The sequence below is a fragment of the Molothrus ater genome, chromosome 2, assembly GCF_012460135.2.
Source record: "Molothrus ater isolate BHLD 08-10-18 breed brown headed cowbird chromosome 2, BPBGC_Mater_1.1, whole genome shotgun sequence".
Lineage (NCBI taxonomy): Eukaryota > Metazoa > Chordata > Aves > Passeriformes > Icteridae > Molothrus > Molothrus ater.
The window spans coordinates 69,194,720-69,206,900 of NC_050479.2; the positions used below are offsets into that span (position 1 = coordinate 69,194,720).

A 12,181-nucleotide genomic window follows, 5' to 3' on the forward strand; every position below is an offset into this window, starting at 1 on the left:
CTCCCTGATGAATGCTTCAAACCCATATTTATCCTATGACAACATAATTGTTCACTATCTGTATCTTCCTACCTCTTTCTACTACAGTGTCAGACTGTGCTCATTTTTCCCAGGATAGCAACAATTTGTCCAAGTTACCAGTGCTGTCCCCACAGCTTATGTTAGGTGCATCCATGCCAAGGGTAGTTTGGACACCCAAGCTAACTGTTCCCTTCCCCACATGGCTATTTTTCACCCTATTTAGAGCTCTGCTTCCACACTTATTGGACACCAATATCCAGATTTGCTCAGTATGTCCAGACAGAGAAACACTGCTGTGTGCCATTCACATTCTCTGAAAAAATCCCTTCGCCCAAGGTTTTTCTCCTGGGAAGCTAAAAGGCAGCAAGAGAGGCCTCAGAGAAAAGGAAAACAATTCTTATCTCATTTGCTTCTCCTGTGTTGTGCTCATCTGGAATGTGTTTGGAGATTATTTACCCATATGTGATTGTTTCATTGGATTCTGGTGTGAGATGTTTGGACTCATTGGCCAATGGGGGCCAAGCTGTGTCAGGACTCTGAAAAGAGTCAGGAGTTTTCATTATTATCTTTTTAGCATTCAGTAAGTATCCTTTCTGTATTCTTTAATATAGTATAGTATAGTATTCTTTAATATAATATAGTATAATGAAGTAATAAATTGGCCTTCTGAGAACATGGAATCAGATGCATCATTCCTACATTTGTTGGGGTGCCCTGCAAATACAATACTGTTGGGCTCTTGTTCTGATTCTGGAATTTTCTGGAGCACTCTGTCCCTGTCAAGTTGTGTGCTCCTGATTGAAAGAGAGTGAACCAGTGAGTTCAGCACCTCATTGGCAGCACACAGAATTGCCTTATATTGCACACAGAATTGCCTTTCCCACTTGCCTTATATCCAGACAGGAATGGTACATTAGCTGGAATCCAGACTCCTGGCAGTCTGGATTAGGGCTCTAAACCCTCTCTCTTGCTTTTTGCTTTTTTATTATCTTTGGCATGTAAAGTGATCCCAGAGCAGGAGGAGTTGTGCTTTCAGCTCTGCCTTCAGTAGAATTCAAACTTACTCAAGCTTTAAATAGGAGATGTAATGAACCCCATCTTTCTCCAGTCTCTCTAATGAGATTATCCAGCACACAGGGAGGGCTGGGAAATGAAACGTGCTCTAACCAAAAGAAAGTCCATCTGAAACACATCCTGTAACCTGAAATACAAGACTATTCACAAATCAGACCCTGATGCAGGTGCAAAATGGAGAGAAGAGGGAAAGAGGGAAAGTGAACTTGCATTGCGTGTTCCCCATACACCCAACAATGCTACTGGAGGCAGAAAATGAGGCAATTTGCCCTATACAGAATATGAAACACCTCTAATGATAAGGAGTGATCCCTACCATAAGTGTCAGACTAAGGGAAACGAGGCTGAGGACTGAGGCGTAGAGGAAAAACTGAATCTCTTCTTAGCAGGGAGATGGACCTTTGTGCCCAGCTCTCCTGGGACAGCCACAGCAGAAGGCAGCACCCATGGAGCCCAAGGGTCTGCAGCTGCAGCAGGAACCAGTGTGGGAGAGCCTGTCCTGCTGGAGCCAGCTGTGTGGTCCTGGTGAAACAGTTGGGTCATCTCCAGCAGGGACCCCATAACAGATGCCTGAACAGATGACCTGCTAATGCTGCTGGAAAACTCTGAATTTATCTTTCAGGCATCAAGACAGGGATACTGTTAAAGTGAGCTACTCTTGTAGAAAAAAGAAAAAATTACTCTGAAATTATATGAAAATTACTCTGAATTATATGAATGTATCACTGACATGGAAAAAGACAAGCAGAGCACAGCTATTACTGGTCTCTTTTGAAGAGTTACACCCTGGTTTTCTTTTTCCTTCCCTGTAGGTATCTGCATTGCTGCTCACAGGCTGGAAATGACTCTGACACAAGGTGGCATTTCCTGGGATGGCAGTGTGCTGGGTTAAATGAGACCAGCTACTGCAGCTTCCCTACTCCCTGAGCACTGAGTGCACAACAGATGAGCAAAACCCACTTCAGGCCGGGCTGGGAGGGTGAGGGAAAGGTAGATATCACCATTGGACTGACCTTCCTTCCCATACCACACACAGTCAGAGCCACAGTGCAGCCTCCCCAGCCCTGGCACTTTGCACTCAGGAGTGCAGCTTCTGTGGGAACTGGGGGCTGGTGCCTTGTGGCCTTACAGAGGGACTTTTTCCTTCTGACATGGGAAATGGGCTCTTCTTCCTGAGCCTCAGCCCCAAAATCACAGACAAATCACAGCCACCACACTCAGGTTAAGTGTCCTCTGACTGGGAAGGATATCCAGGAGGAGATGGCACAAAGGCTTTGGCTTTGAAATGCTTGAGAACACAGATAATACAAATTTTAAACTTGACATCTCATTGCCTTTCCCCCATCTAGATTTTTTTATGCATCTCCATACCTCCTCTCAACACACTTCATGTCATTGGTCTGACAGTGAAGAAGCAGGTAATTTTGACATTTAATTTCCACTAGTTTGAAGGGAAACAGCTGGTATTCAAAACCTCTTTATTGAAAGAGACTCAGTGTTGCAGCTGAAAAGTGCTTATATTTATAATTTATAAAGATCAGTCTCTTGAGTGTAGAAAGATTGCTTGTCATGTTTTCCTAGCCTTGCTATTTCTAGCAAAATACATGAGCAAACCTTATTGCTTTAAATAATAAGTCCCTCAGTGTTTTTAGAGGCCAAGGTACCTCCCCAGGCCTGGGAAGGGAGAATCACTTTCCTATTTCACCCACGCTGGTTTCAGATGCGGTGTGATACTTTCACAGGAGTGCTGGGGGTAAAAGTGGGCAGTGTTGTCTGACCTCAGTGTTTTGCCTGGCTCCAGAAGGATGCAGGTTTCCCTAAGCTATTTTTACACATGGTCCATTGCTGCTATTGCTTCAGCAATGGTTTTATTTACCACAAGAATTTTCCTTAAACATATATTCTTATTTTTCCAAACAGTGGGTTCTCTGTTGCAGTTTCATTGCTTTGCATAGCAGAATCCTGCAGTTTCTGTTGAAGTTAAAGACTGCACACTATGAAAACCAAGCACATTCAGCACCCAAATTATAACTCTGAATTACAGCTAAACAACTAAGTGTTGGACTCTCTGCCTGTATCAAACCTGGCTAGTCCAGCCGTGTTTTACTGATTCATTCAGGCATTTGCATCAGTGAGTCTGACATGGTGAATTTACACACGAGAAATCAGGAATTTCTGACCAACACCCATGGTGTTTAACTGGACAGGTTATTTTTAAATTAATGAAAAACTACTTTTTAAAGTGATGGAAGAAAGTCAGAACTACAGCTTGGTTGTAGTCAAAATAACATGCTCTGATTTTCCCTGAATTTTTTCATAGACTCACCCAAGATTGCTGTTGTCAAATAAAGGACTGTTTCATCCTTCTTTTGTATAAATAATGTACAATATTGTACAACACACTGATCCATCTGAAAGTGAGAACCAAAATAATCCTCCTATAGCACAGGTGGGGTGCCTGTGTCCAGGAGCACCCTCATGTCTGCAGTAATAGCCTCAGCTTGGATTGCTTTAGAGACTGCCAAGAGCTGCACTGATGAGAAATGCTCTCATGTACATGGCATTTACTATTTCACCTTGTCCACAGTTTTAAAACATTGGTTGTTTCACAAAATTAAGTTTTGTAATTTTATACCAAAGGGAAACAGACTGTGCAGCAATTTTTGACTTATACTAAAAAGCATAGTTATTTACCTTCCATATGTAGGGATAGATACTAGGATTTTTTATTGCTGATGAATTATTTCACATTCTCCTGAAGTGCAATACCTGCACATGTTCATCTTTTTGTTTATCCCTGGTGGGAGTGGTTCTAACTGGCCATGTTGCATCTCAGGGTTGCACAGAGAGGATTTCCTCCACCAAGCAGGTGACCAGCCACCCGTGTCACTCACAAACAGCCTCTGCTCAGCATCTCCATGTCTCCCAGAGTGATGGGAGAAAGAGGTGGCCTGTAATAACTCCTCTCCATTACACATGCCCACAGGACCACTGAGGAAAGGACTCTCTCTCACCATCTTTTCCCTTTCTGAGGAAGAAAGCTCATACACAGCTCCAGCTTATCTCCCTTCTGAAGCAGCGCAGCTCAGCCTGCTTTTCTGGGATGTCTGTGGTTCTTACCAAAGCTGTCCCCACACATGCCACCAGGTCTCAGCTTTGTGCAGAGGAAGTGTCTGTTGCTGTATGTGCAAGGGCAGTGGCAAGGGCAGGCAGAGCAGGGATCTCCTGTTACTGAGCATGCTGCTCTGGGACCCCCAAGCTGACACCAGTTTTACCCCTGGCAAAGTTCTCATCTCCAGCAAAACCACCAGGGATTTGTGCTCACTTCAGCTTTACAAACATGGTGTAAATGGAAGCAGAGCTCTTTATCTCCACCACTGAACCTCTCTTTCCTTCCCATGTCACCATCACTTAAAAAAGCACTCAGGAAAATGAGCAAACCCAACCTGCTAGATTGAGGTAGGGCTCTCAAATGAGAAGTGGCTATTGAACTGAGAACTTCAGATGTGCCCTGCCTGAAGAAAGCACCAGTGGCAACAATTCTTCTGTAAGAGCTGTAGAGATGCAGAGGATGGGGGAAGGCAGGCAACAGGGAATAATTGGAAACCTGTTTTGCTATTGCTGCAGTATACATTGGCCATGGGGACATTTCTCTATGAAATGACAATCAGCTAAAGAATTTCAGAGGGGCAAAGCAGGGAGCACAAGATGTTGGGCATCTGAAAAGAGCTGTGCTCAGCTTTTCTGAGTGGGTTGTCATGGGCAAGGTGAAGGCAAAGCACAGGGAGTATCTGCAGTTCTGCCTATCCCACAAGGGTTTGGCCTGAGCCTCCCTTTTCTGGCCACTTGTCATGCTCTGGCCACTTGACACAATCTCTGCTTAATGGGTGACCTAGACTGGTTTCCCACATGCAGGGAAAGCTGAGAGGTTCCCCCCTATTCATAGCTCCAGTCATCAGTGGTTCCAACACCTGTGTCCCCTGATGCAGTGGTCCTGCTCTCCTTTTGCCCTGAGGTAGATGAACCCACCATCACACTCATTCTGGAAAGATTTAAGCCCAGAAGAACTCAGCCTGTTGGCTGAAGCCAGAGCAAAAGTCCACCTTCTCTCTCAGGAGTGGCAGTATCTTCACACTCTCTCTTCTGTCTAGATCAGAAACTAAGAAGGAAAAGAGGGGCATGCAGACATACAGACCAAATGGGATGCATTGCTCTTTCTGTCTTTCAACCAGCAAGAGACCTTAGAAATATTAACAAGCAAATTCTGAGCTTGGTGTCCTTTGGTTTGTGGCTGAACTGCAAAACACAGCAATGTTCATAAGCTGGTGATGCATTCCCAGTCACTGTGCACTTCAATGGTCCCAAGCTCCCACTTCTCATCACACTGTGCTTTCTTCTCAGCAGTACTGGTGTTTGAGGACAGAAGCTATGGATTTATGGAGAGCAATTTGTATAGCAAAGATGATGCACAAGTGTATGTGGTGATCAACTCATCTGCACAGCAAAGAGGTAAAATCAAGGTTCCCTGCAAAATCACAAAAACCCTTTGCCACTGGGCTTCAGAAAACATTTCACCATGGAGGTTCCCCAGGATCAGGTCACAGGGAATCAAAATAACTGCTTTCATGTAAAGTGAGAAAATCACTTTGTTGTTACTTTTCTTGTACTACTTACCAACTTCCTCCCTGATCTTTTCAAGCTCGACTCCTAACTCCTTTATTTTCACAAGGGCATTTTCATTCTGTTTAAGGAAAAAGAGAGAAAAATATGTATAGTACCCAGTTTTATCCCAGATAAGCACTTTCACATGTTCATTTAGTAAAGCAGATTAGATTGATTCCTCATACTACTTTTTTTTTTAAGGGGATTTTTAGGGGAGGGGAGTGGGATTATAATGAACTCATTCAGTTTTTAAATCAAGCTTAGGGGCTACAACTCATGGGCTACCAGTATCTTGTATGTCTACAAGTACATGTACACATGACAGTGCAGAATCCTCTGTTAACTCCTATGTGTCTACAAAGACATCTCTATTTTTTAATAATTTTGTGGTCAATCTGTGCCATATCATTTATGGCTGGACTGCATGTACAAGATGGATTTATTAAAACTTAATTTTTTTCATCTGTTTAAGCCTGCATTTAACCACCTCCAATCATATTAATATGTTCACAGAGTCAAACTTACAGAGCAGATTGCTGTACTCACACCGTTTTATGCATGGTGAGCATTCCCATACAAACACCACTAATAACCTGATGTTCATGCCCATCTCCACATCTATTTCTGTGATCTTGTTTATTTATTAGGCTCCTTTCTTGACTAGTTTCAAAAGAAATCTGAATATTTAAGAAGTAAAACAGATGAATTGGCTAAAGGAAAATTAAAATGCATTTACATGAGCAATGTTAAGGTGTTATTACCAAAATGCAAGGACTTTGACAGCAGGTACCTGACTAGTGCTGTGCCAACTGACAAGCAAAATTCTTATCTCCATCCACTGGAGTCTGATTTAGTACAATAAATCCCAGCATGGCAGTTCAATCATATGGGCACTTTAAATTGGGATGTATCATGAATCATATTAGAAAGAAGACAAAGGAATGTACCCTGCTGCGAAGATCACTAATGATTAATAAAACTAGATCAGGTTACTATAAATATGTCCCGGGTTAGAAAAGGTCAAGGATCCTTAAAGAACACTACAGAAAAATCATATTCAATACAAAAAGCAGTGCAGTAGTAAATTGAATTAAAAGGAGTCCTAGAAACCAAATCTTTCTGTATTAAGCAAGCAAGACTAATAAAAATCTAGGGCACAGACAGGATTAGTTTGGCTGCAGGATACATAGCAGACAAGATAGCAAGTCAGTTTTATATTACAGAAATGAAAGTGGAAAAAAAAATCAGAACTTAATGTTTCTGGGTATTTTTCCTGCACCTAACTTTTAACTCTGTTAAGAGAAGTAACACAACTTCATTTCTAGTAATACCAGAATAATAGAATCTGGACTTTGAATTAATCCCTTACATACTGCCCTTTTGGGTTGATTTCCACCAGATCCAAACTACATCCTTTCCAGAAAGTTTGCTGTAAATGGAGTGATAAACTGAACTGATTTGAGAGCCTTGAAGGCTTGAGGAGCCCCAGATGATGTGGGCATCTTTCTTATTCAGTTATGGGCAGAAGCCAGGAGTGCAAGGCCTGGCTCCCCCAGTGACTCCTCCTGGCTCCATACCCTGCTGAGTAATGCACAGGGGGCTGTGTGCCAGGACTGCAGAGTGTCCAGTCCTCACCAAGTGCATTAGGCTCAGAATAAAATTATGTGGATTCTTATGGATTTCTTTTTCCTAATTAGTCAAAAAGTTATGAAAAAAAAAAAGTCCAGATAAATACAGCCTGATACAGTAAAAAACCAGATTTCTTCACATAGATTCCCAAACCAGCAGCCTTACAGGAGTAAGGTTTCCCCTTTTGGAGAATACCATTGCATCTGCCCATATGGTCTGTTTAACTCACTGGAGTCATTTTCAGAAGTGCTCTTGACAGACTGCCAGGCCTGGTGCCCTTGAAGGCGGGTGCTCAGGGATATACTGGATGCAGGACTTGGAGATGGAGAGCACCCACTCAAATTACCAGCTCTCATTCTTTCAAACAGAAGCCATTCAAAGCAAGGGAGCTCTGCACAAATCATTGCCAGCACCTACTGATAAGCAAAACTCAATAGGATTGTTAAAAGCAAGTAAAACCTCCATTTTTGGGGAGAAAAAGCATTAAAAATTTTGATTCCCCATAAGAAATATTACAGGCTCCACATTTTACATGATGTTTTATCTTGGATAAGGTTTTTCCTTCCCTTGAGGACACTTGGTGGTGGGATCCTCTCCAAAAATGTGGAGAACTGCCATGGTGCCAGCTTAACTGTGCTATCCCATAACTCCATCTCCAGGATGGGCACCAAGCCACCAGGGCAGTGGGGGTCATGTCTGCCTCCCACCATGCTGGGGCTGTGGTTTCCAGAGCAGAGCAGCCCCTGGGGCTTCCTTTGGCAGCCAGATCAGCACAGCTCAGGTGCCTTGGCTGTCATTTTACTGCTCTGCCAATACTTCTTGCACTGTGTTTTATTTTGGTCAGAGCTTCCTGTCTGCTTTTTGGGACCTCATGTTTCCTGGGAGATCAGATGTGCAAGGGTTGCCCTCAGTGCCAAGGCCTCCAGTAATCCCTCTTTCTCAGAGGGTTCTTCTGGAGAGCAACAGCACAAGTCTTTATCTTCCTCTTGTGGAAGAGCAGCGAGGTGCAGCTTTGGCTGATCATCAAGACAGCCTCATGGTTTCCTGGATGTGCAGTGAACTCACAAATCCCTGACATCTTCTGTAACTGCAACCTGCTTTGTCAGTGTGACACGATGGGTTCAGCCTGCACAAGCTCCTGTGACACTGTAAACATGACAGCAATGCAAAACAAAAGAGCCCCTGCTGGTTATCAGCAGTGTGGCTCTGCAGATAACCAGCACTCCACTGTCAGTGTAGCCAGGGAACTGGGAATGCCAGAGCTAAGGAAACCAAACATTACAGTAGGGCAAATCTGGATCTACTTTGGAATGTAAAGCTACCACGTTCAGTGCTGAGATTCCTATACATCCACTGTCAAAACATAAATGCAATTCAAAACTTCACAAGCACACAAGGAAAACTTCCCCAAAACAAATGGATAAGAAACCAAGTCAAGAGGATGTCCCATTGGGTTAATCAGTCTTCATCAATTATCTCAACGAAGTATTTGAAAGAGAAGACAGGGTAAGAAGCAGTAGAGCAAAGAGTTGAGGTGCCCTCCCAAGAGTTTTGTGTCCACTAAGGCTCAGCATATCAAAGGAGCTTTGCAGGGATTCTCTACTAGGTCACCACTTGGAGTTGAGCCATTGCAGGTGAGCATCCAAGGGCCAAATCTGACTCAGGTTTAATAAGGTTCATTGATTGTACACACCTGTTTTCAGTAGGTGAAAAGATCAGAGACCCCGTAAGGAGATTGTGCAAATATCCACCATTTCCAGTGCAACAGTTAAATGGCAAGGAAGAAAAAATATTACTTTGATGTGGTCTGGAATTCCTTTTTTTATGCCCAAAAATGTGAGACCAAAACAGTGCATTTTGCACAAATCAAAATGTCACATTTACTTTTCACATACTTTTAATGAATGATGGACTGCATTACTTTTTAGAAAAATGATGACAAAGGTCTTCTGTTGGCTGCATCCCAAGAAATTACTCTGACAGTGAAGTAATTTTCATAAAATAAGATTACACTCATGATGGAGATGAAGAAAAACGTCTTCCTCATTCCTGAACTCTGCAACATAATGATTAAGTCTTGTGCCTGGAATATGTCCCATCTCTTCAGACAGAAAGAAAAGTAGAATAAAACAGGCAGAATGAGATGTTTGTCCTACTGCTCTGTTGAATAGAAGACACAGTAGCAACTCTATCCTATCATGAGCTCTGTAGCACACAGATGTCCCAATATTTTTCCTGTTAAAGGCTTGATGTTGGACAGCATTTCAGCAAGTGAAACAGACATCAAAAATGGCACATGTGAGTTCTCAATTCAACCAAAAACATGCTGAGGATGGACTGAGGCATGACTTACATCAATGCAAGGCAGGTAGTCAGCAGGTAGGCAGAGGTGTAGGAATAAAACAGGAATTTGTACAATTAAATAACAGTAGCCAAACCTAGCAGTGCAACTCAGAAAAAAAAAATCAGCTGAATTTAGATATAACTGCATGCAAGGACCTAGAAAAATAACTTGGTAGGAGAAGTCATAATATGGACCTGAGCATGGGCAAGATGCTGGTGTTGCCCAAACAGATTAAGAGAGGAGGTAGTGATGAAAGCTTGTGGGCAGAGGCTGAATGGGGCACTGAGCAGCCTGATCTCATTGAAGATGTCCCTGCTCATTGCAGTGGCCTCAGACTAGATGAGCTTTAAAGGTCCCTTCCAACCCAAACTATTCTGTAATTCTGTGGTTCTATGAAGGGCTCTGCTTTAGTTGCATGGAGCTTCCAGATGACAGGTAGACTCCTCAAGGAACATCATCAGGGAGACAAGTTGAGATTTTAACTTGGACCAGGAATAACTGAGGGATGGGGAGGCAGATTTGAGGTTTGCCTTAAAGTCTCTCTCCTCTGAGAGCTATAACTCAACTGAGAGGTACTAATGAATTAGAAATACTAATTAAGTAAACCTCCAGGTACTTTTTAACAATAGGTAAGTAATAGTAGACCCATCATAGAAATGGAAATGGGTCAGATCAGGCAAGGAACAACAGAAAATTGCTCAGACCCACAGAGGAAGTCACCAGCAGCTAGGAAGCAAACATGGGAACCTGGAGTTACCTTCCCAAACTGACATGACTCTCCACCCTGCCAGCTTACATGTTTGCTTATATTCTAAGATCCAAATGCATGTACAGTGTCTCCACTGTACAAACACTTCTCAGTTCTCCACAGTATCTCTTAAAAACTCTCTGCACACAGATGCTCTGTGGCATTTGTTATTAAAACTGCTTCTCCAGAACAGCTGTCTTCTATGCAGAGCTTTCAAAATACTAAAAAAAAAAAATCCCTGACCTGCAAATGGTGCTTAGTCACTGTTGTGCTGTATTCAGACCTCCCTGTGGCAAGGTATTACATTACAATTGGAAAGAGAATAATAAACATTGGGAATTCTCTTGTACCAATAAATATTTCAGATGACACTTGTAGAAGCAATAACTGAATCCCACTGCAGCTGATACTCAAAATTACCTACAATCTTCCTTTAAAAAGAGGTGTTTACAACTGCTGTTCAATCATGCCAGTTGTCAGGTAATCCTTCTTCATAACACCCTTTAGGTTAAAGTTTGGTTAAAGTTTACAAGCATTTAGATATTTCACAGTGACTGCACTTTGCCAAGTTTTATGTTAACCCTCACATTTTTCTTAACCTGGTTAGTAGCATATCTCAAGCTATATTTGAACTATCATTAGGTAAATGGGAGACACTATCAGTTTGTAATTTAACAGTTATATGAATATACCATAAAGCCAAACTCTAACAGAATACATTGCACAAACGTGTTTCTGCCAAGATATTTTCTATTAAGCAAATTAAATGCATATATTCATTTTCTCACTCTTCTGTACATAAAACCCAGGCAAATTTCCAGAAGAATAATGAGAAAAACTATGTATTCAAAGTGTCCCACAACTTCTCTTGCACATGCTATTTTCCTGTTGGCAGTAGCTCTCTATGTACCTCTGCACTGACATTTCTTACATGACCCATTTTGGTGCCTAGGAATGTGTTTGATTTAGATTCACACAACAGTAAGAAAACAAGTAGTTTTGTCTTGTTTCGCTTCTCCTAGACTGGAGGGTCATTCCTCTGTTGGAGATGTAAAACTTTAGGACAGCTAGAGACTGAATAATCTCTCTTCAAACTTTAAAACTCTCTGCAAGTTTCCTTTATAACTTGTACTCCACAGGGCTATTAAAAATGTAAGAAAAGCAGAGCAAAACATCAAACCGACTGTTGCTACAGAAGATGCCAGCAGTCCCTCCTTGCTTCACGAGCATCCAACCCTTCCATTTAGACTGCAGGATAAACTTATGTAAGGCACTGCAGTGCATGAGAAAGCGACACTTAGACCTGTCCCTGGTGAAGGGGAGATCAGCACACTGCAAACAAGCCGAGCATCGCTCCCCTCTCCGCCACCCGGGAAGCGCATCTGCCACCGACCCCAGCGACAAGCAGCAGCACAGGCTCTATCACCGCTATGGTCCATCCCTTTCCCTAAAGGACTTAAAAAAGAGGCAAAAGTACCGTCTCGTCCTCGCACAGAGAGGGGGGAAAACACGTGGAGCAGCATTTGCCCATCCTGGCAGGACAGCCGCCCACCGGACCGACAGCCGCCGGACTGCCGCCAGCCCGGCCCGGAGCCGGAGGATGAGCCCCGGGCGGCGACACTGTCAGAAAGGGATGTCACGTCCCGGCGCGCCGACACCGGCCAAGGGGACCTGTCACCCTGGTGCCTCCCGGGGCGCCGCGG

General features: G+C 43.1%; 1 protein-coding gene across 4 annotated transcripts in view; it reads right to left on the reverse strand.

Annotated features, from left to right (window-relative positions):
- The window catches only part of MTUS2 (microtubule associated scaffold protein 2), a 252,775-nt gene that overhangs the window by 18,831 nt on the left and 221,763 nt on the right, over nt 1-12,181 (reverse strand). For all 4 annotated transcript variants that reach the window (XM_036404074.2, XM_036404071.2, XM_036404073.2 and 1 more), the window contains one exon: nt 5,770-5,836. In XM_036404074.2, the coding sequence (XP_036259967.1) occupies nt 5,770-5,836 (67 nt within the window). The remainder of the gene's footprint in view (nt 1-5,769; nt 5,837-12,181) is intronic.